The sequence below is a fragment of the Auxenochlorella protothecoides genome (assembly GCF_000733215.1).
Source record: "Auxenochlorella protothecoides strain 0710 unplaced genomic scaffold scaffold5, whole genome shotgun sequence".
Classification (NCBI taxonomy): domain Eukaryota; kingdom Viridiplantae; phylum Chlorophyta; class Trebouxiophyceae; order Chlorellales; family Chlorellaceae; genus Auxenochlorella; species Auxenochlorella protothecoides.
Genome location: NW_011934118.1, coordinates 100,712 through 126,188, shown reverse-complemented (window position 1 = coordinate 126,188; position 25,477 = coordinate 100,712). Strand labels below are relative to the sequence as shown.

Sequence of the window (25,477 nt, the reverse complement as noted above, 5' to 3'; positions counted from 1 at the left end):
GAGCACCCGCAACACACACGACCTCATGTCTGGCCCCGGCCCCAGCCCCAGTCCTTGCCTGCAGTCTGGTTCACCACGACGCCCTGCTGCTTCCACTCGAGGCTGCTGGTCACCAGCTGGTTGACAAAGAGCTCCGGGGGAGCATCGGCGGCGGCCGCCGCCACGCCCGCAGCCGCCGACGCGTTGACCGTCCTGCAGCAAGGCCGGCCGATTCAGGTCTCATGTGGTCATGTGAGAGCAGTGCATTCCATTATAAGAGCACTTGGTGCACATGCGATCTGAGAATCTTCAATGCGCTTCCCAACACCCAAGAACCCCTCTCAAATAACAAGCATGCCTGTGGAAGTAGATGGAATCTGCCAGTTTGGAAAAAGACTCGACCCCGCTGCCATAGCAGCACCAGAATGCGTTGTAAGGGTCGCCCCATCCTGTCCAGGAATGCCCGCGCTCGCCCTTCCACTCGCCGGCGACTGCAGGGTTGCAGGGGGGTTGTGGGGGGCGAGCCGGCGTCATCATGAAGGATGCACAGGCAGCGAGACAGGGTATCGGGTGCGGGCCAGTGCACCTCGCAAGTCTTTTGATTGAACGCTAAACAATCAGGCCGATGCAAGCAGAAACCTATGCAAGGGCAGGCCGGCCTGGGAGCCCCTGCCCAAGAGGGCCAAGCCAGTTTTGGGTGACCCTTCACCGCTGTGCACTCAGCCCCTCGCTCCACCCAGTATAACCAACAACCCCCATTCCTTGCTCTCTACTCACATTGGGGGAGGTAGTAGATCATCACACCCGGGCCGGCAGCATTGGTTGCCAGCCCTGTGCTGCTCTGCAGCATGGCGCCAGGGTCTTGCGGCCATGAAACCACCTGTCGAGGTATGGGGGGGCGGGGTGAAGATGTGTGGCTGGCACGGAGGGGCACTTAAAAGAGGTGGCAGCGTGATTTTTCCGGAGGATGGCCCTCTGGGAGTCGGAATGATCCAGTCCATGTCACCTACCATCGCCCAGCTCCCACACAACACCCTCCCTCTCAGGGCCTGCATGCCTGATGGTCTGCTGGCCGCGGCTGGGTCTCGTACACAGCTGTCATGGCGGCAGTCAGGCTCTCTGACGATGCAGGGCGACCCTGCTCCGGCACCTCCTGCACCTGCTCCCGCCCCAGTCCCAGGTGGTGCTGGTGCTGGCGCTGGTGCTGATGCGCATGGTGCTGATGGTGCTCGTGCAGATGGTCATGCTGGTCGTCGTGCGAGTGTGGCTTGCGCTGGATGCCCAGCACGCCGTTCTGCATGGCCAGCTCATAGTAGTCCGCCATGGCTGCGGGCCGCAAGGTGGGTGACGCGGAGGGGGGATGTCCAATGCAAGGCATGGTGCACAATGTGGCCCCCAATCAGAGCTCGCAGGAGGGCAATGTGCGGCCATTTCTTCTAGCACACCAGTGCGTCAGTAAGCCAAGACATTTCTGAATCCGTCTCCTTCCTCCAAAGACCAAGCACTGTTCACCTGGACTGCCGGACCAGGTGAACATCCGCCTCGCGATCTTCAGCATGTTGTACTGGGTGCAGGACTCTTGGGACACTGCCCCCGAGTCTGGCTGCTAGCAGGTTTGAGTGTGTGTAGGCGTGAAGGACTGATGCTCTGTCTGGGCAGCGAAACAGCTACAACTTGTGGAACAGCACTAGTGCAGCTCAAATAGCCCCATTGTGTGAGCTGAAATCACAAAGCGGCTTGATCCCTGTTCCCGTGCTCAGCCCTTTATCATTCCAACACACATCACTTTTCCTTACGTCATTGATTGCGTCTGCCACTGTGGACTCGTTGAACCAGAATTCGCGCCAGTTGGAGCCCCCCGTTGCAAAGCTGTGGTACTGCGAGTGGGTGCAGGTGCGGGAACACAGGTTGGGAAATGGGAAAGCTCTGCGTGTGTGCTGTCAGCAGTGCCGTATGCATTTGCTCAGCATTCCGATATTCAGCTGTACACTGCCCATGGAGGCGAAGGCACCCCTAGGACCCTACATTGTCCTATACCTTTTCGAGAAGGGCGAAGAAATTGTGGACGGCAGTCGCCCCGGCCTTGTCTCCCATCGAGTCGTACCGGGCCGCAAATCCGTTCACCTGCGGTGCAAAAGGATGCAGCCAAGGCGACTTGACCTCGCATGCACAGCAACCCACTGTATTGTCACGCGTTGCACAAATCCTTCACGCCGAGAAGAGCACCTGGGCCAGGTGGGTGTTGGCATGCAGACCGGGCAGGGGGTCTCGTCCCTGGAGCAGGGGCTCCAGAAAGGCGGGCTTGTCGAAGCGGCGCGCACAGTCAGCATATTCGCGCCGACCCGTCTCGGAGAAGAGGTTGTAGAGCACCTGCTCAAGGGGGGGGGACATTGTGGCGGTCAGACATGTGGATAGAGGGTCGGATTTTGCGCTCAAGGCTGGTGCCGAATTTGCTGCCGACCTGAAAATGAAAGCAGTGGTGGACTACTGGGACCCCCTGCCAAGCCACAAACAGATCATCACCAGAACCACTCGCTTGCCTCATTCATGCCGCCAAACTCGGTGTTTAGCGTGAGGAGCCAGTAGTCCTCGCCACGAGACTCCACCACCCGCTCAACCCTGGAAACGGTCGAGGTGAGATGGGATTGCATGGTTGGCGAATTCAGAACTCGTCTGCAAGGGCAGAGCATCTTGCGTGAGCTCCTGTTGTCCCCGGATGGCCTATCCCATCGTCATCTTCCAGAGAACATGGCGAGGAATCTCAAGAGGCCAAGATGATAACTCGACACACCTATTACAGAAGTACTTTGCCATGTCTTCCACCATCCCCAGAGCGAGCGGATTGGCAACCATGGTGTGCTGATCAAGAAGTCCCTGCATGATCTTGTGGATCTGCGCGGTAGAGGGTGGCAGAAGGGAGGAAGATGGGTGGTAATCCTTTGCCGATTGTGCATGCAGAGGCTCCACGTGCCTCAACTAGAGCACTTCTACAATTCTCAAGCCTGCCAGAGCTAGCAAACATGGCAAACCCCAGCATACCACATAGTATGGTGCCCAGACCGGCTTCAGGCTCTCCAAACGATCAAAGTGTTCCTGAGGAAAAGCAGACAGGTAGCCGTTGCCGTGAGCATCCTGCGCCTTCTTCAGCTCATCTACCATCAGCAGACCACGCTGTGCCAGGTCCTCACGGCCTGCGATGATTTTGGAGCGTTCTGATGGATCAAGAGCTACTAGCAGTGCTCGCATGAGTAGGTAGCAACCTCTTGTGATGGAAGGCCCCTCAAGAATATCAAATGCAACGCAGACACCAAATCCAAACCCATTAACATCTCTGCCATACCTGTGTTGAGAGTAGCAAAGGCCAGGGCCGAGAGGTAGTGACCCATGAACTGACCGCGAACCTCCACGGTGGGGGCCTCCCAGCCGCCATAGGGCTTTCCAGGGGTGCTGAGGTTTGCCTCGAGCCTGTGTGTATCCGAGAAGGAGGTATGTATCGCTTGCCATGCTCAAGGTACTGGCACCCATAGCGAGAGGCTGGTGAAAGGTACCTGATTCACTCGTGTGCGGCTAGGTATGCAAGGTTCAAATGACAGGTCAACCGAGAGGAATTTTCCTGCATCAATAGCGTCCACTATCCCTGTTCCTGACCTGTATGTGTACAGGAGGCTGTCTGGCTCCAGCAACAGCAAATACTGATTATTCAGTTCAAAACCCGTTTTGAAGTCAGGATCATCTTCTCAATCATGAAAAAGAGTGGTGAGGGAGGGGGAATCTGTGTACGACTCAGAGCGTTAGTCTATGACAGGAGTAATGCCCTCCGTGTAGTGGGAGAACAAATGATGATGGAGTCACAGGGTGGCGCCCCTCATGCTGGTCAACCACAGCATCACCATCAGGCGGGCAGCCTCCCACATCCGACAGGCATCGCCTCACCACCGAGGCGAACACTGGAGAGAGGAAAAGGCTGGATAGATGAAGATGCTGAGACGAGGGCTAGCCACATACACAAGACTAGGGCGCTGCCGAGCCCCGCGCAACAACGGGCCATGGTCGTCCGGCCTGCGGTCCAGCGCAGAGCATCAAATAACATCCATGGCACGCGCAATCACAGCAGGATTGACGCTATGGCAGAATTCACATTCACCCACACTTACGAGATCTGGTCGCCAGTGGTTGTGTGCGAAGAAAACCCCCTCCGTTTCTCGCTGGCTAGCAGCGCTGTGGGTGGGTCGTCTAGAGCTGTTCGCCCTGTACGAGAGTCGTCTGACTCACTGCTCACACGGTACTAAGTGAAGCCTGACAATACATACAAACAGTTTCTCTTTTTCAGTCAAGTGGTGCGGGCGTAGGTAGCTGGGTGTGGTGTTTCGGAGGACCTCTCCATTCCCCGACACGGGTCTAGGATCAGCCCGAGGTGCTTTCCCCGACGGCGCGCGATTTTGTTGCGCGCTCAGGTACATAGGCCCCGAAGGCGTACCCGTGCAAAGCACTTTGCGGGGCCAACGCCAAAGAAGCATATGCATTGATCATAATAACGTGTATAGGGCTGCATGCCTTCAAGGGAGCGTGCCAGGGGACGTTAATTGTTCCGGCCCTCTGTAGGGGTTCGGGCTGGCACGATGGATGTGGGTATCGGCAGGACGCACCCCTTGCTGGACACCCTTGCCCAAGTCAGGGACACCTCAAGCTCCGTCCGTCCCCTAGAGCGCCTGCTGGAGGGCGTGTCTGAGCCGGCGCAGGCAGATGGCCTGCTACAGGGCTTGGCAGGGCGGCACCATGCTTGGTCACCCCTCCTACGACTCTGGGACCAGCAATTCCTGGCAAGTTGTATACTGATAGATGGTATGAATCCAGGAAATAACACCTTCATCCTGTCTGGGAGCCCATCCTTTGAGCAGTGCCGCTGAAGTCCACCACCCTGGGGTTCTGCAGACCCGGGAGGCACAGACCAGCATCCTGCTGTTCAGCATCACAGCCAGCGTGCTCCGAGCCAGCGGCTCCAGCCACAAGCAGTATGCAGAGAGCGCCAAGGACCTGGCCCTGACCCTGATGAAGCACCGCATGAAGCTCGTTTACTTCCACCTGTCCTCGGGCGACAGCCGCAAGGTGTGAAACGTGTGTGGAATTCCAGCAAGATATTAATTTGCCTCAGACCTGAGCCATGGGATTGAGTTGATGCCACTCAAACAACCAGCCACCCCTTTGAAGAACGTTACTTGGCCCTCACGCTGTGCGCTATTTCCCCCACTGCCTCAGATTCGGGCGGCCCTAGCGCTGCTGACCTCTGTGGCCAGCCTGTCGCCAGGCATCGTGGAGGAGCTGGTCCGAGTGTTCGACTTCTCGCTTTCCAGCCTACCCGGCATAGCCCGGCCCTCCAGGTGAGCGAGGCCCTGGGATGGCTGTGCTGGCACAGTCTTGGGGAAATGCCTGTTTGAAGACAAGGCAGCTGGGAGGTCATGTCTGCTGCCTTCTAACAGTTACGTGCACTCCCACACCCAAAAAGCTCTGAGGATGGTGCTATTATCATCTCAATGCCCGTCAGATTCATATCCAGACCCTAGCTCACCCGCTCATCCATGCATGCCCCCCTCCAAAGGTTGAAGTCGAGCAGGAAGAGGGACCGCGCCGGGGCGCCCCGCCGGAGCACCTCCACCCGCGTCGCCTTCCTGGACTGGGTCCTGGCCATGCTGCGCCGGGCAGATGCTCTTCGTGTCCAGCAGCTGCTGGGGATTCCAGTCATCTGCGCCAACCTGCTGGCGGGGCTGGAGGATGACGTGCCCGACCTCCAGCTCAGGGTGAGGCGGTGCTGGTTTGAAGGCTGGATGGAGTCTGTCACTCTTTATTGTTGTGATGAGTCATGTCATCAGTTGGCCGCTGCGCCTGCAGTACATTCTGGGGAATCCCTCAGGCCCTTCGCTCATGATAAAACCCCTCTTTCCTGGTCCTGCATGCTCCTTGCATCACCCTCTCGTTCCTCCCCGAGTCCACCAGGTGCTGCGGACCGTCCGGCGACGCGTCATGCCCACTGGGGTCCCGCCGCGTCTCCAGGCCGGGGTCTTCAACGAGGCCGGGATGGCCTCGCTGGCCTCGCTGGCCCTGGCGGCCGAGGCCAGCGCCACCCCCGCCGGCACCCTGGCCGCCGAGGTCCTGGAGCGCCTGCTGGTGGACCCCGCGCATGGCGTGGCGATAGACCCAGCGAGGGCGGCCAAGTTCACGCTCGCCAGCTTTGAGCCCCTATCAGCAGGCATGGAAGGGTTTATTGGTTGAGGGGGAGGGTTGTCCGTGTGGTGTGGATCGTAGAGTTGTTGTTTGCCAACTACATGTTGTCTTTCAGGTAAACCCCAGGCGATGCAGCCCCAAGGACTCCCTTAGCTGAAGCTCTCCCTGCTGTGCACCGTACAGCACCCATCCTCCTGCCAATCGATTTGCATGGTATGGTCAACGCCCCCTACCCGCAACAACAACCCCGTGCCATTCTATTTCCATAGGTCAGAAGAGGCTGCTGCGCTGGCTGGCGACCCTCCGCCCCACCGCCAGCTCTACACACCGTCGGCTCCTGCTCGGCTGCGCCGCCGCAGACCCGCGCCTTGCGGCCGAGCTCCTGGCTTCCGTGACCTGGTCCCTGGAGCCCGCGGCCTCCGCGGACTGGCTGGCCAGCGCCGGCCTGGTCACCGCGCTGCAGGACCACCTGCGGCGCAGCGCCACACTTCCTCTGGTGGCCGAGCCAAACCCCCCGATCGCCGCGCTGGCTCGGCGCGTCGTCCCCGGCATCCTCCCCCGCGCCCTGCTCTCCAGGGGCGTGCAGCACCCAGACCGCCTGGTGCGCTTCGCCACGCTGCGCATGCTCCGCGGCGCGCTGGGCGCGCTGTCGGCGCTCCTGGCCTCGCAGGCGCCCGGGTGGGCGGCGGCAGCGTCCCTGCGCCGCGCCACCGCCGCCCTCCTCCCCGACCTGCAGACGGTTCTGTCTGCCGTGTCCAAGACCGGCCCGGCGCGCGACGACGCGGCGCGGGAGGCCGCGCTGCGCACGCTGGGTGCCTGGGTTGAGGCCCTGCCCGGCGCCTGGGCAGAGGCGCGGGTAGACCTGGGCCGGCTGGTGCCGGCCGACCTGGCGGGGCTGGAGGCCCCGCACAGGGCGGCCGTGCTGGAGCTGGTGGACGCCGCGCTTTCCTCTGCAGATAATTATTACTGCGGCGAGGGAGGCCCAGTCAACCGCCGCACGGCGGCCAGCCTGACGCCCGTGGGCAGCGGCGCCGGCGCGCGCATGCCGCCAAGCGGCGTCCTGGCCCCGTTGCTGGCGCTGCTCGCAGTGCAGGGGTCGGTCGCCCCCCGCGCGCTGGCGCTGCGCCTGCTCCTGCCCACCGGCCTGTTCGACGCCTGGCCGGACGAGGCCGACGTCTGGCTGGGCTGCCTGGCCAGCACGGGGCCCGACGATGCAGGGGCCCGCGCAAGAGCCGCCTTCCTGAACGACTGCGTGGTGGGCGCGCTGCGCCGGCCGGACGACCTCTATGCCGCGCTCGCCAGCGCTACGCCCGGGGACGAAGCCCCTGCCGCCCCCGCCTTCAGCCTCCTGGCGCTGGCCGTGGCGCAGGCCGCCGCCAAGGTGCAGGCCAGTGTCAAGATCCCGGCGGCCGACCGCGAGGCGGTCGGCGCGTATGCGGCCCGTGCGCTGGCGCTGGTGTGGGACCTGGCTGGATTGGATGGCCGCCAGGGCGCCTGGCTGGCGGCAGCGCTTTCCAATGCACTGCCCGCCACTGGCATGGATCCAGGCACGCCCCTGGGCCGGCTGGCGGCGGCGCTGGGGGCGGGCGGCCATGCTGCGCCAAGCCCTGCCCTGCTGGCCGAGCTGTGGGTGGCTGCGCCGAGCGCTGGCGCTCCTCAGAACGTGAGCTGTGTCCACGCCGAGGCCCTGCTGCTGTGCGCCCCCGGCGACGCCGGCCCCCGGCTCGCAGCCCTGCGCGCCACGCTGGCAGCGCTGGCGGCTGCACCCCGCCCGCTCCCGGACTGCGGTGTGCTGGGCGCGATGCGGGGCGCACTGGCGGTTTTCTCGGAGGACCCGCATCGCGGATCGACAGGCGCGGCGTGGGGCGCCGCGGCGCGCCTGGCCCTGGAGGCCGCGCTGGGGCTGGGCGCCGAGAGCGTTGGCACGTTGCACGCCACGCTGGGCCTGCTGACGTCCACCGCACAGGGCTGGCTGGCCGCCGGCGCGGCGCCGCCCTTTGCAGGCGCCGTGTGCCTGCTCGCCTTTGACGCGGCGCCGCAGGACGCGGCGCCCTGGCAGCGCGCCGTGCTGGAGAGCTCGAGGGGCGAGCTGGCCGAGGCGCTGGCGGCGCGCGCCTCGCACGACGCGCTGCCGCTGCTGGCCGCCCTGGCGCGGTGGCCGCTGCCGCCCGGCCCGCGGTCGGCCGTCGTGAATGCCCTGCGTGAGGCGCGGTCGCTCCCTGGTGTGGCCTGGGACCTGCTGCGCCAGGACGAGTCGTGTGGCGCCGCTGCCGACCGCGCCGTGGCCGACTCGGTGTGGACGGTGTGCGGGCTGGGGGCGGTGAACGGTGCCACGGAGCCCACAGCCAACGCCCCGGGGCCCTTCGCCAGTGCCCTGCCGCCCGGCGCGCTGACGCCACGCCTCTGGGAGAGGGCGGTGGCCTGCCTGGCCGATGAGGCGGCGCGCCGCCTCCAGGCCCTGTCAGGGGCGGACGTGAAGGGCGACGATGCAATCGCAAGGGCAGTGCAGGCCGCGTGGGCGGCCTGCAGGGGCCCGGCAGCAAAGCTCATGCCCGCTCTGGCCTGCGCGGCTGCTAGCGCCCTGGTCAGGACTGCAGGCCTTTCCCTGTCGGCCCCCCACCTTTTGAAGGCCCTGGCCGCGGCGCGCACCGCCGAGCAGCTGGCGCCGCTCCTGGCGCCAGCGCTGGAGGGCATGCGGGGCGCGGCATCGGACCCTGCCTCATCACGCCGCCGCGTCGCCGAGCTCATGTGCGCGGCCTTGATGGGCGGCCAGGGCGCGAGAGTGGCCGAGCTGGGCGGCCAGCTGGGCGACCTGGCCTGCGTGAGCCTGCTGCCCTGCCTCCGCCTTGCCGTGCGGCTGGGAGGTCCAGCTGCCGAGCAGGCGCAGGCGCTGCTGGACGCCCTGGCCGCGCAGCCCGGCGGCCTGGGGGCAGAGGTACCTGCCGCTGACAAGCCCGCCGGAACCCCACCGCCGCGCGGCCTGCGGCTGCGGATGGACATGGCGGCGGTGGTGGTCGGCGACCCCACGCTGCCCTGCGCCGTCCTGACCTCCGCCCTGCACCTCTTCACGGACGCCCTGCGCCGGCTGTTCAAGTGGGTTGGCGGTTGTAGGGGGTGGGAGTGTGCAAGCAGCGTGCTGTGCGTGGGAGGGGAGGGTGGCCCAAGGCCGGTCATTCTCGCAAGCACTCGGTGCGACGCATCACAGCAAGCGTGCCGAGTATCGTGACAGGGCGCCGCCACGCCGGAACGCACCACCACCCTTTCTCAACGCACAACCCATCCATCCGCACTGCCAGGGCCGGCAAGGGGTGCTCGCCCCCGGAGGCCGCGCTGCTGGCTTGCCTGGATGCTGACATCAGCGACGCCGTCGCCGCCCTGCCTGCCTCGCAGCGGTCGGGCCAGGTGGGGGCAGATGGAGGGAGCGATCAGATCCAGGGGTCATCTCCGTGTAGTTGAGGATGTGAAACGGCAGGCACAGTCACCTCCTCGCCTCGCCCACCGACACCGTTGCTGCACCACGCTTTCAGGCTTTTGGGGAGTTGGCTGAGGAGGTATGCAGATTTGGTGCCACTTTGCTCAAGCGGCGGATGGGGCACGAGCCGACGCTGCGCACGCTGCGCCGCCTCGCCGCCGGGCTGCTGCCCGACGGGGGAGAAGGCGTGCCTCGCGGTGGCTGTGCCGCCGCCAGCCGGGCTGCCGACGGGCTGCTGCAGCGCCTGCTCTTCCACCCTGCACTCCTGGAGATCCTGCAGACCCCGGGGGCGGCGCCGCTGCCCGCCGCCGCCGCCCGCATCCCGCAGCCCCTGGCCTCCATCGTGCCCTTGGTCGACGTCGACGACTTCGGAGAGGAGACTGGTGGTGGGGAGAACGGGGACGGGGCGGAGCCCAGCACGGGCGCTGGCGCTGACGACCATGCGGCAGCAGGCCCCAGCGACGGCGAGGCCCGCAGCACGTCGCACATCGGTCCCCCGACGCCCCCAGCGACGACGGCGCAGGGCATCAAGAAGGAGGTGTGCGAGCTGCTGGAGACGCTGCTGGACGTGGCTGGGCAGTATGGTGTCGGGCGGTACACGCCGCCCGGCAGCCTGCCGGCCCTGCTGCCCCTGCTGATGGGTGGGTATGGCGCGACCCTCTCCCCGGCCGACCGCGCGCTCTGGAGCCTGGCGCAGTCCCTGAACGCGGTGCTGGCCGGCGGGGTGGACGGCGGAGGCAGCGACCAGGACAATACCAGGGATGCCGGCGATGAGGACGCCCTGGCGCTGCAGCGGCTGCTGGACGGACCCCTCGCGCGGCAGACGGGGTGCGCGGGTGTGTTCTGTGGTGGTGCATGCCGCGGGGATGAGTGGCTGTGGTGTTCTGATGGTGGAGAGGGGGGGTGCAGAGAATGCTGCACCGCTCAAGGGTACCCAAGGCATCCTGTGCTGAGCTGTGCTGCGCAAGGTTCAAGTGCCCCATGGCACCATGCATGCATGCCCCTTGGCATGCTTCCACTCGATGCTCAGCATGCCTGCCCTTGCCAACCTACGCCCCATCCCCGTACTCCTCCCAAGGCTCGCATGGGGCGTGGCGGCTGTGGGCGCGGTGGCCGCCAGCGAGGATCACCAGCTGACGCGCCAGATCCTGGAGCAGCACCTGACCATCGATCCCCTGCGCTGCGGCCTGAGCGCCGTGCACTTCCCAGAGTGGCGCCGCCTGCTGGGCGACTCCCGCCCGGAGGAATCTGACACCGCCGCCCCCACCTGTGACGGGTGGGGCGCCGAGGTGCCCGACGCCAGGCCGACGCCAGCCGCCCCTCCCCCGCTGCCAGACCTGCCGCACGCACGCTCCGGCCACGACCCCGCCTTCCTCCTGCTGTTCGCCACGCACGCGCTGCGCAACGGCGCGCTGACCCCGCGCCGCGCGGCCGCCGTCGGCGTGCTCCCCCTCGCGCTGCGCGCGCTGGCGGCGGCCGACGCGCCGCTGCGCGCCGCGGCCCACGAGGCGGTCGCGCTGGCGTGCGGGGGCCTGGACGCGGAGGACACGCGGGAGCGCCGCCAGCTCGCCGTCCTGCTGGGCGCGCTGCGCGGGGCGCTGGAGCGGCCCTTTGCCCGCCTGCCCGCGCTGCACGCCCTGTTCCTGGCCGAGGCGGCCACGGCGGCCCTGAGGCCGGGGACGAAAATGTACGGCCCGGTGTGCAAGGAGGTCCTGCGCGCGCCCGTGCTGGACCTGAGGCATGTCCCGCTGTGCCGCTCCGTCCTCCTCTCCGGCTACCCCGACGCCGGCGAGCCGCGGCGCTGGCTGCTGCGCCTGATGCGCGCGGGGTTGAGGGGCCCCGCCGACGCGCGCGTGCTTTCCTCCCAGCACGCCCTCGAGCGCGCCATGGGCCTGGCCGACGCGGCCGCCCTGGATGCGCGGGAGCGCGACGCGGCGCTGCGCCTGGTGTGCCACGCCGCGCGCGTGCCGCGCGCCGCCCGCCAGCTCCTGGAGGAGGGCGGTGCGTTGGGTTTGAGGGGGAAGGGAAGAAGGCACGTCGGGTTTGACGGCGGCAGAGGCGTCTGCCTGTCGCCGAGGAAGCCGGCATCCGGGGCCTTTCGTGTGGAAACCCACCATAGCCCTTTGAGGCTCTGGCAATTGTGTTCACATACATATCCCTCTACCAGTGACACCATGCATCCACACCACTCACACTCTCCCCCCGCCCCCTCCAAAAACGCACGCTCACAGGCCTGCTGGCCTGGCTGCACCAGCTCGCGTGCTCCTGCCTCGGCAGCGCACATGGGGGCCTGGATGCCGGACGGGCGCTGCGGGCCATGCTGGGCGCGCTGTGCGCGCTGGTCGGCCAGCACAGCATGGTGCACCGGGAGGGCCGGGCGCAGGAGCCGCCCATCCGAGACCTGGACTCGCTGAGCCGCAGGCTGAGGGAGCTGGTGAGCGGCGGCGGCGCAGGCGGGGGCGCTCTGCCGCTGAAGACTCGAGCCAGCCTGGAGGCGATGCTAGACCGGCTGGAGGGAGCGGTGGCCCGGACATGGGCGACCTATGCTGCCAACCAGCCGCAAAGTAATGACGCTGCATCAACCTAAATTCCATTGCTCTTTCCTTCATCATTCACGCTCGTACTTCCTGATGCCTAAAATCAGCTCAACGTATGCAGTCCGTGTCAAGTAAAGCTGGTCCAGCATTGGACCCTCTCAGATCACAGGGCCTCTCGCGCGCGCTCGCCACCAGCATCGCAACCACCTACCTGTGCCCGAGCAGGAAAGGGCCTCGTATATGTGCCCCGGGCGTCTCAAATCATTGATCACGGTTTACAACGAGTCATAACCAAAGGAGGTACCTGCACACTTGCCAGGGAACCCCGATCGATGGGCGAGTTGGCGGGCACCCACCGAACCCTGATCAGGAGATGATCGCATGCCGCGCCGGGGCCCTCCGCTGCAAGTTTATCGGAGTTGGACACTTCCACCAGATCATCTCGTGAATTCATCTGAATAGAGCATCGGCGTCCGTCATGGCCGACAACACTCCGGCCAGCATCCAGCCTGGGGCCAGCTCGGTCACCATCCCAGACATGACTGCCAGCCTGAACGCCAAGGTGGTCGTGTCGGATGATCAGCAGGCGGACCCCGCCCAGCTGGCGGCCTGCTACGACGCCATGGCTGCCAATTTCCTGCAGCATGGCCTCAACATCGAGGCCGTGCAGGCCACCCGCCAGTACTTTGACCTCTCCCAGGGTGAGGAGCCAGGCGGTTGAGGTGACTGGCGGTGGAGTCTTGCAGGATTTGTGACAGAGATGTATGGCAGATCCCCCGGCAGCCAGCTGAGTGCCTTCTCGTCACCCTTCAGTCCACCAGTGTGGTCCAATGGTTGTATGTCGTCCATAGTATGCGAAACCTTCAAACGCACGCAGCATTCTCCTCCCTACACCTGTTCCCCGTCTCCTTCAGCTCGTTTTCATCGCACTCCGGTCACAGGCACAGTACCCAGGCCTCTGGAGTACGCCCGCTTCCCCTCCCCGCTGCCGGAGGCCGCTGTGCGGCTGGGCGTGCTCTTCATGCAGAAGTGCAATCCCACGCTGGCGAGCCTCGCCCACCAGGCGGCGCTGGACATTGCCCGCCATATTCCGCCTGGTGAGGGTGGGCGGGTGCACTCTCTGATTGAGGGATCCCCTGACTTGGGGCATCAGGCTCCTGGGCCTGATCCGCGACCCAGGTGCCGGGAGGTTTCATGGCCAGTGTCGCAGGAATCAGACTCCCCCATCATCTCCAGCCACCTCCCAACACCCCAAATATTCCCACCCACCAGGCTACCTGCTGCACCTGAACGAGCCCTCACACTATCATGTCACCGTATTCATGACCAGCCAGCCCCACACCCTGCGCCCAGACCCCTTTGACCCCGGCTGGGCACCGCCGTCTGGCGACGCCCCGCCCGCCGACTGGGCGGCGCCGGCGCCGGCGGCCCTGGCCCGCGAGCTGCGCGCCATGGCCGCCGCCGCGGCCGCCGAGCCGCCGCCCCGCCTGCGCGCCCAGCGCCTGCTGCTGGCCGACTCCGGCACGCTGCTGCTGTGCAGTGTGGACGTGAGCGGCGGCCTGGCCGCGCTGCGCCGGCGGCTGCGTCGGGCATTCCCCGGTGCGCCGCCGCGTCAGAGTACCATCGTGCACTGCAGCCTGGGCCGGGTTCTGGGCGGGGAGGGGGTGGACGCCGACGCCGCGGCGCGCATCGCGGCCGCCTGCGACGCATGGACCATGCGCCTGGCAGGTGCGGAGTGGACGGCGCCTGGACTGACGCACGTCCGGGAGACGGTGTTCACCACGGTGGAAGGGCCGGCCGTGTTCATGCCCTTTGCGTCGGAGCCCTGATCCCAGGCATGGGGCCTGCTGAACACCCTGGGAGGAAGCTGTGGGGTGCCATCGAATAAATCTGAAACCTGGCCTCAGGGCCGTGTACTGAGACCGCAAGCCTCTTTGGCACCATCCCAGCAGTGCCCCTGATGCCTTGCCAAGACGATCATGCCACCTGGATCTATCCTATTACAGACTCGCTTGGGGTTTGTGCTCCGGCCAGGCACACGCCTGCCATGCAATATTAGAAAGAGGAAGCAGGATCTTCTATTGGATCCCGGGGTGGGATGGTGAAGTCATGAAGGGGGGTAGGTGGGAAGGCTCAGGCCTAGGGGCTCTGGCAGAAGGGAAACTTCCCGCTGAACGGGCACCTTCAACCAGACAAAGGGTACATCGATAGAGGGGAGGGTATGAAAGGGGGGAACGCGACCCATCCCAAATAAAGTCTGCAACCTGCGTTCTGATACCTATGTGATGAGTGGGAGTGACACTGCAAGGAGATCAACGCTGAAGGGGAGGGGGTCCTTGGAAAGAAGGAAAACTGCAGGGAAACTTCACTGCACCATGAAGGTGGCACACGTGGGGTCGCCGCGGGGGGCATGCTGGGCGCGCACGCTGCGTACCGCGCAGTATAGCTGCGGATCCTTGGCGTTGCCCTGTGCAAACTGGACCGCGGTGGCCCTGACGATGGCCTGCATCTGGGTGCGGCAGAGGTAGTCGGCGCGGAGCTGAGTCAGCTGGGCCTGTATAGAGAAGGGAAAGAGGGGGGGGGAGATGCTGGGGAGAAATGAGGTGAGGCGACGCCACAAAGCTTGCAGAGGCAATGCAAGCGAGACAAGAAGCCAGCACAGCTGGTGAGCTCAGTAGGCCGATGGTCTGGCAGGCGGTCTGTGTTTCGTAAGTGCAGAGGCGGGGGGGGCCTCACCTGGGTAGCCTGGAATAGCGTCCTCATCCTTGCCACATCCAACTCAGCCAGGGCGGTGAGCATCAGGCCGTCCGCATGCGACAGCACGCGCAGGAGATGGACGGCTGAGGGGGCGAGGTGCTTTGGGGAGAAGAGGCTCTGCAGTAGGTCGTCACGGCGGGTGTGCAGCTGGAAGTATGTCAGGTCCACCAGGGCGCGCCAGGAGTCCCTGATGCCCAGGCTCAGCTCCGGGGCAAGGGGTCTCCCTGGAGCAAGATGCTCGAGTAGGGCAGCGAAGAGGGCCAGGGCTGCGTCGAGCTCCTGCATGAGGGGCGGTGGGGGGGGGAGGGGTTGGCGGCCAGGGATGACCCTTTGCGCCGTCGAGGGGATCCTCCTCGGGAGGGGTTACATTCAGGCGACTCCGAGTCGAGAGCACAATCCACAGCGCGGCAGTCTCACGGAGCATCGGCGAGCCTGGACCATTCGTGATGCCATGAAGTGATCATGGCCCCGGAGGTGGGACTTCTGCATGCGCATGGGCCGACCTCTCACCTGCTCCAGGCTATCCGTCACAGCCACGCTCTCATTTGTCCACAAGTGTCGCTTCGCCGCAGTAAGCTCATGCAAGTGATGGACGGCCTTGGAACACTCGTCCTCTATCATGTCGGGGGCCATTTGAGCCATTTCAGGGATGGACTATGGGTTGATTCCCGGCCACACTCTAGCTTCTTGTCGAATCGGCCCTCCGGAAGACGAGGCCTTTCGTCCTCCCGACAGCCTTGGGAGGTTGAAAAGCTGATAAACTCGCGAGTTTGGAGGGCGATCTGATGCCCCAAACATCTGTTCGGTCGTATATAGTGGCAGACGAGGAATTGTCGGGGGGCCTGCACGAAGCAGGCACATGAAGCTACCTGACCTACCTGATGTTTCCGAGAGGCTTGGGAGCGAATCCCATCGGTCTGACGCGGAGGTGGTTGGAAGTTCGAGCAACCTTCCAACCACATCCAACAGTCTGTCAGAATCAAGCATGATCTTTACCCATGCATATATGTGTGTGTGCAGAGGCGATGCGTTACCCCTAAGCATAACGATCGGGGAAGCTAGCGTGCGTGAGACGAAGATTGTGTAAGATTCAAAGCACTGACAATTCCCTGCGCCGTGGCCCCATGTGAACGCACACGGAGTTGGTGTCTGATGTACCCCTTGCATGTAAATTGAGAGGGGCCCATAATGCCGCGCAGCGCATCACTGGTGAGTGCCGCCGGTGAAGTATGGCCGGGAATGACATGAGTCTGTCCCTGGGTATTTTGCAGGCGGAGGCAGCTCTTTCCAGATGTTATTCACCATCAATTTCTCTCGAGGGCCTCATGTTGGGAGGGCACTGACTGCATGGTGTGCTTAGAGCTTCGCAGGATTTAAGCTGCCTTAGCGGAGGCGTCAGCTTCCAGCCATCCAAGTATTATATCCGTTGCAAAGATTTGGGGTATTACTGCGAGGAAGTGTCCTGTAACCAGGAAAACACCGGCTTGGACGGTGGCATCCCAGGTGCGTCCTAGACACGGGCGGAGCTTCGGAGCAGGGTTGCAGATCCGGGACCCCCTTTGCTGGTACCCGACTGTCTGACTGTCCTGCGGCGCTTCATAACGACATTAATGGGAACCTTCAAGACGGAAGATGCCGAGCAAGCTGGTCTCGAGCGGACCAAGATCATGGACCTGACCTGCGGGGTAGTCGCGGGGCAGGTCCGCGTGATCGTTTTGCCAGCAAATGCATTGCTAAAAGAAACCTAGAGATCTTTGATAGATGCCTGGGAGCGGCAGGACGGCTCCAGATGCTCTCTCCATCACCTCTGTCCAACCGCTCTTGGCTGGACAAAGCCCGTCATCTTCCGGCATGGGGGTCCTGGTGGCCGAGAACCTCGCGCCGAGGGGCTTGGAACCCGCCGGCTACAATTACAGGCAAGCGGCGCGGCTTGCATCGAGGGGGGGAAGGCACCCGGCTCTGCATGGGACGAGGCACATGCAGCATTGTGGGTTGTGGCCTGGGAGATCTACCCTCCATTTCCCCACCACGTCCCTGGTGGACCCCTGTTCCGACAAATCTCTCTCCGCCGCAGACTGACATGGACGCTCCTGTACAGCGGGTTCCTGGGCTCCCTCCTCCACATCATTGGCGGGTGAGGCGCTGGGGGGTGAGTTTTTTGGGGGGGGGCCCCTGCTGCGCGGTTTCTAGCACAACATTCCAGTGAAGGGGACAGGCGCTCTCTCAGTTGCAGTACTGCCCGCGCCACCTTGTGCACTCTACACACCTACACACAATCCCTTTCCCCAGAACCTCCCCCAACCCCACCACAAACACAACATACTCACCAGGTATGACTCCGGCATCACCGGCGGCGTGTTCAGCTCCACCACTTTCCTGGAGAAGTTCTACCCCGAACTGCTGACAACCACCACCAGCCCGACGGTGACGCCCTACTGCAAGTACGCCAACGATACGCTCAACCTATACACTGCGCTGTTCTACCCCGGGGTGCTGGTTGGGGCCATCGCCTCCTCCTTCACCAGCCGATGGTACGGGCGGCTGTCCTCCCTGCGCTGCTGCGCGGTGCTGACCATCGTCGCCGCGGTGGTGCAGGTGACCGCGCCCAACCGCGCCGCAATCCTGGCGGGCCGTGTCTTGCTCGGCTTCGGCGACGGCTTCAACGAGCACGTGTCGGCCATCTACCTGGCGGAGATCGCGCCGGCCCAGCTGCGCGGCAAGTTCATCTCCGGCACCATCTTCTTCGGCGGCTTTGGCGTTTTCGTGGCCCAGGTCATCAACTACGGCGTGCGCGACCTGGGGAACAACTGGCAGTGGGCGCTGGGCCTGGTCATGGTCCCCGCCGGCATCCTGCTGGCCGGGTCGCTGTTCATGCCGGAGTCGCCCTCGGCGCTGAACAGCCTGGGACGGCGCGAGGACGCGCTGCGCGCGCTGCGCCGCCTGCGCGGCCGCGAGGACGTCGGCGCCGAGCTGGACGACATCTCCTGGGCGGCGGGGCGGGCACCCACGCTGCGCGCCGCCTGGCACGCCGTGCTGACGCAGCGGCGCTATGTCCCCCCCCTGGTCATCGTCCTCCTGGGCGTCACCTTCAACTGGTGGAGCGGGAACTCGGCCGCCACCTTCTATGCTCCCAACGTCTTCACCATCCTGGGGTTTGGGCACAGCACCGCGCTCATCAATGCCGTGGTCATCGGCTGCTCCAAGATCGCGGGCGTGCTCATGGGCATGCTCCTCCTGGACCGCTTCAAGCGCCGGTCGGTCCTCTTCTGGGGCTGCGGCGTCATGATCGCAGCCCAGGTCACCTCCGCCATCCTGTTCAACCAGTTCCTGGCCGACGTCCCCGGGGCGGTGGCCACCAACGCGCAGGGCATTGGCATCCTGGTCACCATGGTCGTCTACGAGCTGGCCTTCATGGGCACCCAGAACACCACGGTGACGGTGTTCATGGGCGAGTTCCCGCCCCTGGAGATCCGGCCCGTGGTCTGGGTGCTCATCACCCTCCTCACCGCCACCTGGGGGACGGTGTCCACCTACACCTTCCTCCTCATGCTCTGCGCCATGAAGTGGGGGCTCTACCTCTTCTCCGCCGGCGTGGCGGGGCTGCTCCTCCTCTACACCATCTTCCTGGTGCCGGAGACCTCCCACGTGCCCGTGGAGCGCCTGCAGGCCGTCTTCTACACCCACTGGCTCTGGAAGCGCTTCATGCCCGTGGGGGACGAGGAGCGCGGACCCCTCGCCCCGGGGGACCCGCCGCCGACGGCCATCGACGGAGGGAAGGGCAGCGACGCCGACAACAAGTCGGAGTGAGGCGCGGCGTGGCCTGTGCTCCATCGGAGCGAGCAAGCTTGACTCGTCCTGAAGATTTTACATGGCCAGTGCGCGCATTATTCGGTGACCAGGGGTCAGCGGAGCGGCAGCAGCTAGCGGGCTTGGTACAAACCCTGGTGGCCAGGCCACACCTGGTCTCGGCCCTTGTAGGGGCCCCTCCAGCGCAGCAGCACACAGTCCCTCAATGAGTTGCTCCCAAGCCCCACAACGCCAACTCAACCAACTATGATAATTCGCTGCGTGCAACCCTCTGATGTACATTATACCTCCTGACTCATGAGACAGGTGGTGCAGCTTCTCTCGGGGCAGATGCAAGGAATGGAGAGGGGAGGACAGAAGGCGCCCACTGTCCAATGCTTCAATGTCTTGGACTGCGTCTGCGAAGATACGAGCGTCTGGAACGTGTCCCTGTGGAGTGATCTGGGCACCCCTTGCGGGTTCAGGCAAGATGTATGCAAGGCTGGCATGGAGGCAGTGTGCTGCTTTTGGCACCAGCTTCCGGTCGGGCAGCCGGCTCGACAGGACACGTAACTGATGACCGATACTCTCGCACAGCCGTGAGGACCTCCAGGCGATTCCCCTCGATCCGCAAAGAATGCTCCGAGTAGCCAACGAGGCATTGAACAACGAATAAGGGAGTTCACATCGCACCTAACGCCAAGAATGCAGCGCAGATATAGCTGCTCGGGAGAGGCCCCTCAAACCCGCTGTCGTTCAGAATCTCGGTCGCCTGATTGCAGTCCCGAGCATGACTCAACTGTAGAATATCTCAGCGATATGCCATCCACCAATTCTGTGTCCTTTGCGTCGAGCAACGAGGAAGTTGTCTACCGTCTGCACTCAAGTACCTGGCAGCGTCCAGCCTCACACCGATTGCCAAGCCTCCTCATAAGTGCCATCCTCCTTCTGCCCTACTTCAATTGTCCTGCCCAAGCTCAAGATGTGGCCAATTCCGCATCACCAGAAGTTTCCTCTGCTGGTAAGTATCTTGCACTGGGCCACACTTGCAGCCTTGTGGCTGCTGGCTGGTCGAGTCGTGTGCTGCACTGATTTGAACCAAGCAAGTCATTGAGTTCAGAGCACACATAATCCTCTTTTAGAAAGCTCAAAACCCGCTCTCAGGCACATGAATTCGCCCTGAAACCTTGCAGTGGTGTCAGGGCTCAGGGGTCTGCTTGGTTATCTGCTCCACTTGGACGTCCACTTGGGAGAATTGGTAGCAATCCATGGACGTGCCAGCTACACCATCCTCTTTGCGATCGTGTTTGCCGAGACGGGACTTGTGATAGCCCCTTTCCTGCCAGGTGTGGGGAGCGGCATTGTTGGCGAGGCACCGTATCATGTCACTTGCTTGAACGTTGTCAGAGTGCCAGCAGCTCCAGCGTCTCACTGCCACCTGCCATCCCTCGCTGCGCACAGGCGACTCCCTCCTCTTTGCCACGGGCGCACTGGCAGCGAGCGACAAACTGAACATCTACCTTCTACTTCTCACCTACATGGCAGCTGCTGTGCTGGGTGACCTTGTGAGTTACACAGGTGGGATTTCGGAGTAAAGCAGATATAGCTGCAGGGGCAAAGGGATATGTGAGGGGCGTAGAAATTGGGTGGATACGGTATGTGTGTGCCTGTCAGGCGCTTGCTGTTTGCTACCTGCCTTGATGTCTTCCCGCTTCTTGTTGCCTGGTGCAGCTGGAAAGTACCTGGGCGCTCATGTGCAGCAGTCCAGGCTGGTAAAGAAGGAGCACCTCGTGAAGACACAGCACTTCTTTGCCAAGCACGGCGGAAGAGCAGGTGAAGGGGCTGGAAATTCGCCAGGTGCTCCTGCCTACCTGCGCTTCCATGAAGGAGGGCCTGCGGCTCGTGGCAATGCTATCCCACCCCACATCTCGCCTCCCTGATGACTTTCATCCCCATCAACCACGCTTCTGCAGTGGTGCTGGGCCGTTTCCTCCCCATTGTTCGAACGTTTGCCCCATTCGTAGCGGGGATGAGCGCCATGCCAGGGTCTGCCTTTGCTTACTTCAACGTCCTGGGAGCTGCCCTCTGGACCTGCCTGTGCTGCGGTGCGTGGGAGGGTGGAGATTTGGGAATTGCATACGCAGCCTTCTTGATAAAATGGTGGCCATGTGGGAGGGGTTTGGCGTGGTCCAAATTGCCTCACGCTCCTCTCAGTCCACCTCTAGCATGCGAGGAGGTTCTATCCACCAAATCTAGCACACACCCTGGCCTCTCACCTCTGGCTCAAACCACTTGCATCAAAACTCCAATCCCACAGGTGGGGGGTACGTCTTTGGAAACGTGCCCCTTGTGCGGAACAACTTCTCCCTGGTCATGCTGGCGATCGTGGTGCTTTCCATCCTCCCTGCTGCGTATGAGGTGCTGACGACGCGTGGCGTGCGCCAGCGTAAGCTGCGCCTGGCAGGGCCAGGGACGCTGACTGGCCAGTTTGGTGGGCTGGTGGTGTCCCGCCATCCCTCCCAAACAGGGGGGACATCAATAGCATGAGGCGTTATGTACGAAGATACCTTGTATGCTCAGAACATCCCCTGGCTCCCGTTTGAATCCTCATTTTTGGATCGTGATACGCAAAAAGTAGTGTCTCATGCGGCAGTTCCTTTCTAATCGCTTATATTTAAAGACCGTCTGGGGAATGCTGGTCACGCTCCTGGTTCGGAATCCGGTTGTCACCGTGCGCCCGCGCCCAGGCGTGCTGGCAATCTGCCCCGACGCCGAGCGAGCACAGACATGCACCCCCGAGGAGGTAGCGGTCACAGAATTAAAACATTTATTCTCCAGCCGAAAAGCATCTAGTAGTATGAGGGCTTGCGCGTCCCTCGTAACTGGGAGCAGGCAATATCTTCCCGGTCCGGGACCCGGCCGTGGCACGGTGCCCTCCTCCCAGCCCCTCCTCTCCCGTCATACACGGCCCCAATCTCTTCCGTGGTTACAAAGACAGCATCGCCGGCCTCTCGCCGTGCTGGCTGCGGCGAGCGATGTGGTGAGCGGCCACGCCTCGTTGTGGTGCAACATGTCGCGACAGGGTTGGTACATGTGTTTGGCACCACCGTGAGACCTAAGCGCCCCTGGTTGGCAAGCATAGCATCCTTTGTTTTTCCAAACGCCTCCAGATTCAGGAGGTGAGCGCCAGGGAGCTGGAGGATGCGGTGCAGAGCAGGGCCAAACCGCTCATCATCGACTTTTATGCCACCTGGTGCGGACCCTGCGTCCTCCAGTCCAAGGAGCTCGTCAAGGTATGTTCTGGGGGTGAAGGGTGCAGGGAAATGGGGTGGGAGGGGTTTGATCCCTGAACCCACAGAACCACACAAGCGACACCCATGATCGTATGTGGATTGGCCGGCACGAATGTGCACTGTTGATCTTTTTCACAATGTTAAGACAAGCACGGCCCTCTGCGTGCCCCTTTCATGTTCCCAGGTGGCAGAGCGGCTAGGGGACAGTGTGCGGATCCTCAAGATTGACACAGACGAGAACCCTGACATCAGCAACCAGCTGCAGGTGGGAATGTGTGGTCGGTGAGCAAGTGCCTGAGTCTAGCCATTGGGGTGAGGGGTTTGGGGCCCGACTCCCACCCTCCAGCTCTCAACATGGCCTCTGCATGACGCTGGGCGAGAGAAACGCATCAGCGGCACTGTTCACACTCACTCTCGTGCTGGATCGCTGCATTCACCCAACATGCCCACACTCCCTCTCGTATTCCCCATCCCACGCCAGATCATGGGCCTGCCCACCGTCATCATCGTCCCCACCGACACCTCCAAGCCTGCCCTGCGGACAGAGGGGCTGCTGTCTGCCGACAAGATCGTGAGCCTGGTGACGTCCGAGAACGGCCCCGCCGCAGTGACGACCTTTGACGCGGGTGCCAAGGGCCTCTACTGACCCCTTTCGGGGTGCTCCCCGGCTGCACTGCACTGCAATGTGCCCTTGCGCCAGCGAGAGATCCGCCAGTCCATTTTTCTGCGGCAGGCCCGTGGGTGGTATGAGGTGCGGGCCCGCCCGGCCCTTTGTACTTTGCGGCACCATACCCAGGGCGTCCCCACCCACCTGGGGCCTTCCCGCATGCCCGTCTTACCCCCTCCTGCCTGCCCCGAGGTCGTCTCTGCCTGACTCAAACCCCGCCTTGTTCTCCCCTTTACTTCTGTGCTGCGTCCCACCGTGTGTCGTGGGGCACCTTGGGAGTCACCTGGGGTCGTCAAGCGGGCGAGCAGGGATCTGCGACTGGGTGGGCAAGGGGTGTCGCACCCCTGGGTGAGCGGCGCCGTGAGCCCACCATCACAGAGGGAAGGAGGGCCTACGACCCCTCAGGCGGGCCGCCACGTCAGCAGCTCCAGGCCCCTGCCCGCCACCGCGACCGCCAGCTCGCCGGCGCCAAGGCCCAGCACATCCAGCGCCGCCGGCTCCAGGACCTGGGTGGGCACGCTGCCCAGCGCGCACAGCATGGGCGTGCGGCCCTGGGGCATGCCTCCGCGCCCCGGGCGCCCGCCCGACCCCGCATGGCCGTGGACACCCGCGCCCCCCGCGCGGCCCCCGCGCCCCGCCGCCCCCCCGCGCCCCCAGTCCAGCGCCCAGGTGCGCAGCCGCTGGTCCAGGCCCACCGACACGCCCACCCCGCCGTCGGTCCAGACACCACGCACCGCCGAGCCGTGGGCGTTGGGCACGCGCAGGGCGCCGGCGGCTCGCCAGCGTGGGCCCGGGCCGGGCGGGGCGCCGGGCGGCCGGAGGGCCTGGAGGTGCAGCGCCTGGTCGTCGCCGCCCGTGAGTGCCAGGAGCTGGCCCAAATCTGCCCAGGTGGTTGACAGCCGGTCGGGCGGGGGTGAAGGTCACGGCGGCCGGGGGCAGGGACGCATGCAGCCTGACCCCCAAGTCCACAGCCGGTGAAGACCCCAGGTGAAACATGAGCAGACCACGCAGCAGACGGCCTGCAGCCACCCACCTCGCGCACCTTCCAGCCAGACGAGGGACACCGAGTTGACCCCAGACTGGTGCACCCCCTCCAGCCGCAGCGCCGGGGCCAGCGTGACGAGCGCCGCGCTTTCCTCGGCCCCGTCGGCAGCACCGCCTCGCGCAGCGAGGTCGCGCGCCAGGCTGCTCAAGTCCCAGAAGGCCAGGCTGCCGTCGCTGGCCCCCGCCGCCACAACCCGCACGCCGGCGTCCGGGGGGGCCAGCCCAGCGCAGCACAGCGCAACGCCGCCGCCGCCCGCCAGGTCCGCTACGTGGCGCGGGGCGCGAGGGTTATCGCCCCCAGTCGCCAGCGCCAGCGCACGCAGCGAGCCGTCCGCCAGCGCCGCCAGCGCCAGCGCCAGGCCCGGGGTCTCCAGCGTGCAGAGCGACAGGATGCGCAGGTCGGCGCGCAGCAGGGCGGCGGCGCCGTCCCGCGCCCGGTGCGGCCTCCTGGCCGCGGGCGGGGGCGCCGCCGCCTCGAAGGCATTCCCTGCCAGGCGCCAGGCCGCCAGCGCCTCCTTGGCGCCGCCGGCCAGGAGCAGGTTCGCACGGGGGGCAAGGGCCAGCGCGCGCACCGCCGCGCCGTCCACGCTGCGCGCGCTGGGCCCACGAAATGGCTCCGCATTCGCCCTGTCGCCCGGCCCGAAGTCCAGCGTTCGCAGCGCGCCGTCCTCGCCGGCCGTGATGCAGCGCAGGCGCCGCGCCGCGCCCCCCACCCCGCGCTCGGCCACCAGACGCACCGCGTTGGCCTCCATGCCGTGCCAGGCGGCGCGCAGCGTTCGCAGCGGCCGCGCCGCGCCCGGCCGACGCCGCTGCCGCGTGATCTGGCGGCCGGAGGCGTGCATGAAGTCCATGCGGTCCGCCGACTCCGCCCAGAAGCAGCAGGGCCGCCGCCAGCCGCCGCAGGGAATCTGCGCTGGGCAAGGGGGGGTGGAGAGGGGGTTGGAGGATGGCTGAGCGAAGGACGCTGAAATCCTACAGGCTCCCACCAGAACCCGAGGTCAAGCGTGTCAGCAATATAAACCCTGCATTCAAATGCCATCTCTGTGCAGCATACCCACCCGCGCGACCTCCACGCCAGCGTCGGCGTCCCTGACGACGAACTCGTCCATCTGGAACCCCGCCGCCAGCCGCTGCCCCGGGCCGGGCGCGTCGCAGGGCCAGGCCGTCTCAGGGTCCTTCGCTGTGCTTCCCCCAGTCGGGCCCTGCATTGCCGCGGGCACGCACTCGATGGTGGATCCCACCCCCAGAGCCTCCGTCCTGTGGTCAGGGGTGGGCAGTGCAAAACGGGTGAGGGATGGGAAGCTCGAATGCACACCAGGCGTGGTCAGCATGCACGTTGTCACAGGATGACCGCAACTTTGTGAGAATACAGCGCTTGGCCATGCACATGGCGGCAATCCCCCCCCCAAAATCTGCATGACTTTCACCATGCCCACCCCACAACCGGCCCAGCCCCTTCCATCACACCAGCGCCTCGCCTGAGGACATGCAGGCCTCCCTCGCCCATGGCCCACTCCCGCGCGCAGCCGTCGTTGCCCGCCGTCAGCACCCGGCCACCCGGCAGCACGCGCGCGATCCGCATTGGGCCCCCGGCGTGCAGGTGCCGGCGCGCCGCCAGCGGGGCAGGCTCACAGGGCCGATCTTCCCCCAGCGGCACCTCCCACGCCACGCCCGCGCCGTCCTTGTCCCCGGCGACGACCGTCAGCAGGCTGCCCACGGCGCC

General features: G+C 64.6%; 7 protein-coding genes across 7 annotated transcripts; 3 read left to right on the top strand and 4 right to left on the bottom strand.

The window, feature by feature from the left end:
- Window positions 1-23: 23 nt before the first annotated feature.
- Window positions 24-2,370, bottom strand: F751_4235 (hypothetical protein; the record flags this gene model as incomplete). Its single annotated transcript, XM_011397145.1, has 8 exons — window positions 24-192; window positions 401-470; window positions 757-859; window positions 1,268-1,305; window positions 1,492-1,582; window positions 1,776-1,856; window positions 2,017-2,103; window positions 2,206-2,370. The coding sequence occupies 8 exons, from the start codon at window positions 2,368-2,370 to the stop codon at window positions 24-26; spliced, it is 804 nt and encodes a 267-aa protein (XP_011395447.1).
- Window positions 2,371-2,498: 128 nt separating this feature from the next.
- F751_4234 (hypothetical protein) lies at window positions 2,499-3,365 on the bottom strand (the record flags this gene model as incomplete). The annotated part of the gene is made up of 4 exons (XM_011397144.1): window positions 2,499-2,598; window positions 2,771-2,871; window positions 3,019-3,170; window positions 3,320-3,365. 4 exons carry the CDS (start codon window positions 3,363-3,365, stop codon window positions 2,499-2,501), a joined length of 399 nt encoding a protein of 132 aa, XP_011395446.1.
- Window positions 3,366-4,598: 1,233 nt separating this feature from the next.
- F751_4233 (hypothetical protein) lies at window positions 4,599-5,361 on the top strand (the record flags this gene model as incomplete). Its single annotated transcript, XM_011397143.1, has 3 exons — window positions 4,599-4,762; window positions 4,878-5,085; window positions 5,236-5,361. 3 exons carry the CDS (start codon window positions 4,599-4,601, stop codon window positions 5,359-5,361), a joined length of 498 nt encoding a protein of 165 aa, XP_011395445.1.
- A 302-nt stretch (window positions 5,362-5,663) lies between these two features.
- F751_4231 (hypothetical protein) lies at window positions 5,664-14,036 on the top strand (the record flags this gene model as incomplete). The annotated part of the gene is made up of 13 exons (XM_011397141.1): window positions 5,664-5,774; window positions 5,971-6,241; window positions 6,468-9,291; window positions 9,495-9,600; window positions 9,726-9,867; window positions 10,180-10,498; window positions 10,749-10,959; window positions 11,179-11,616; window positions 11,665-11,671; window positions 12,672-12,908; window positions 13,149-13,304; window positions 13,480-13,523; window positions 13,824-14,036. 13 exons carry the CDS (start codon window positions 5,664-5,666, stop codon window positions 14,034-14,036), a joined length of 5,079 nt encoding a protein of 1,692 aa, XP_011395443.1.
- Window positions 10,198-10,665, bottom strand: F751_4232 (hypothetical protein; the record flags this gene model as incomplete). The annotated part of the gene is made up of 1 exon (XM_011397142.1): window positions 10,198-10,665. One exon carries the CDS (start codon window positions 10,663-10,665, stop codon window positions 10,198-10,200), a length of 468 nt encoding a protein of 155 aa, XP_011395444.1.
- A 536-nt stretch (window positions 14,037-14,572) lies between the features above and the next one.
- Window positions 14,573-15,597, bottom strand: F751_4230 (hypothetical protein; the record flags this gene model as incomplete). The annotated part of the gene is made up of 3 exons (XM_011397140.1): window positions 14,573-14,761; window positions 14,944-15,243; window positions 15,475-15,597. 3 exons carry the CDS (start codon window positions 15,595-15,597, stop codon window positions 14,573-14,575), a joined length of 612 nt encoding a protein of 203 aa, XP_011395442.1.
- Window positions 15,598-16,753: 1,156 nt separating this feature from the next.
- F751_4229 (H(+)/hexose cotransporter 3) lies at window positions 16,754-22,689 on the top strand (the record flags this gene model as incomplete). Its single annotated transcript, XM_011397139.1, has 12 exons — window positions 16,754-16,821; window positions 17,039-17,098; window positions 17,295-18,767; window positions 20,032-20,096; window positions 20,212-20,328; window positions 20,482-20,583; window positions 20,724-20,855; window positions 21,068-21,241; window positions 21,498-21,553; window positions 21,921-22,043; window positions 22,228-22,308; window positions 22,525-22,689. 12 exons carry the CDS (start codon window positions 16,754-16,756, stop codon window positions 22,687-22,689), a joined length of 2,616 nt encoding a protein of 871 aa, XP_011395441.1.
- Window positions 22,690-25,477: the final 2,788 nt, after the last annotated feature.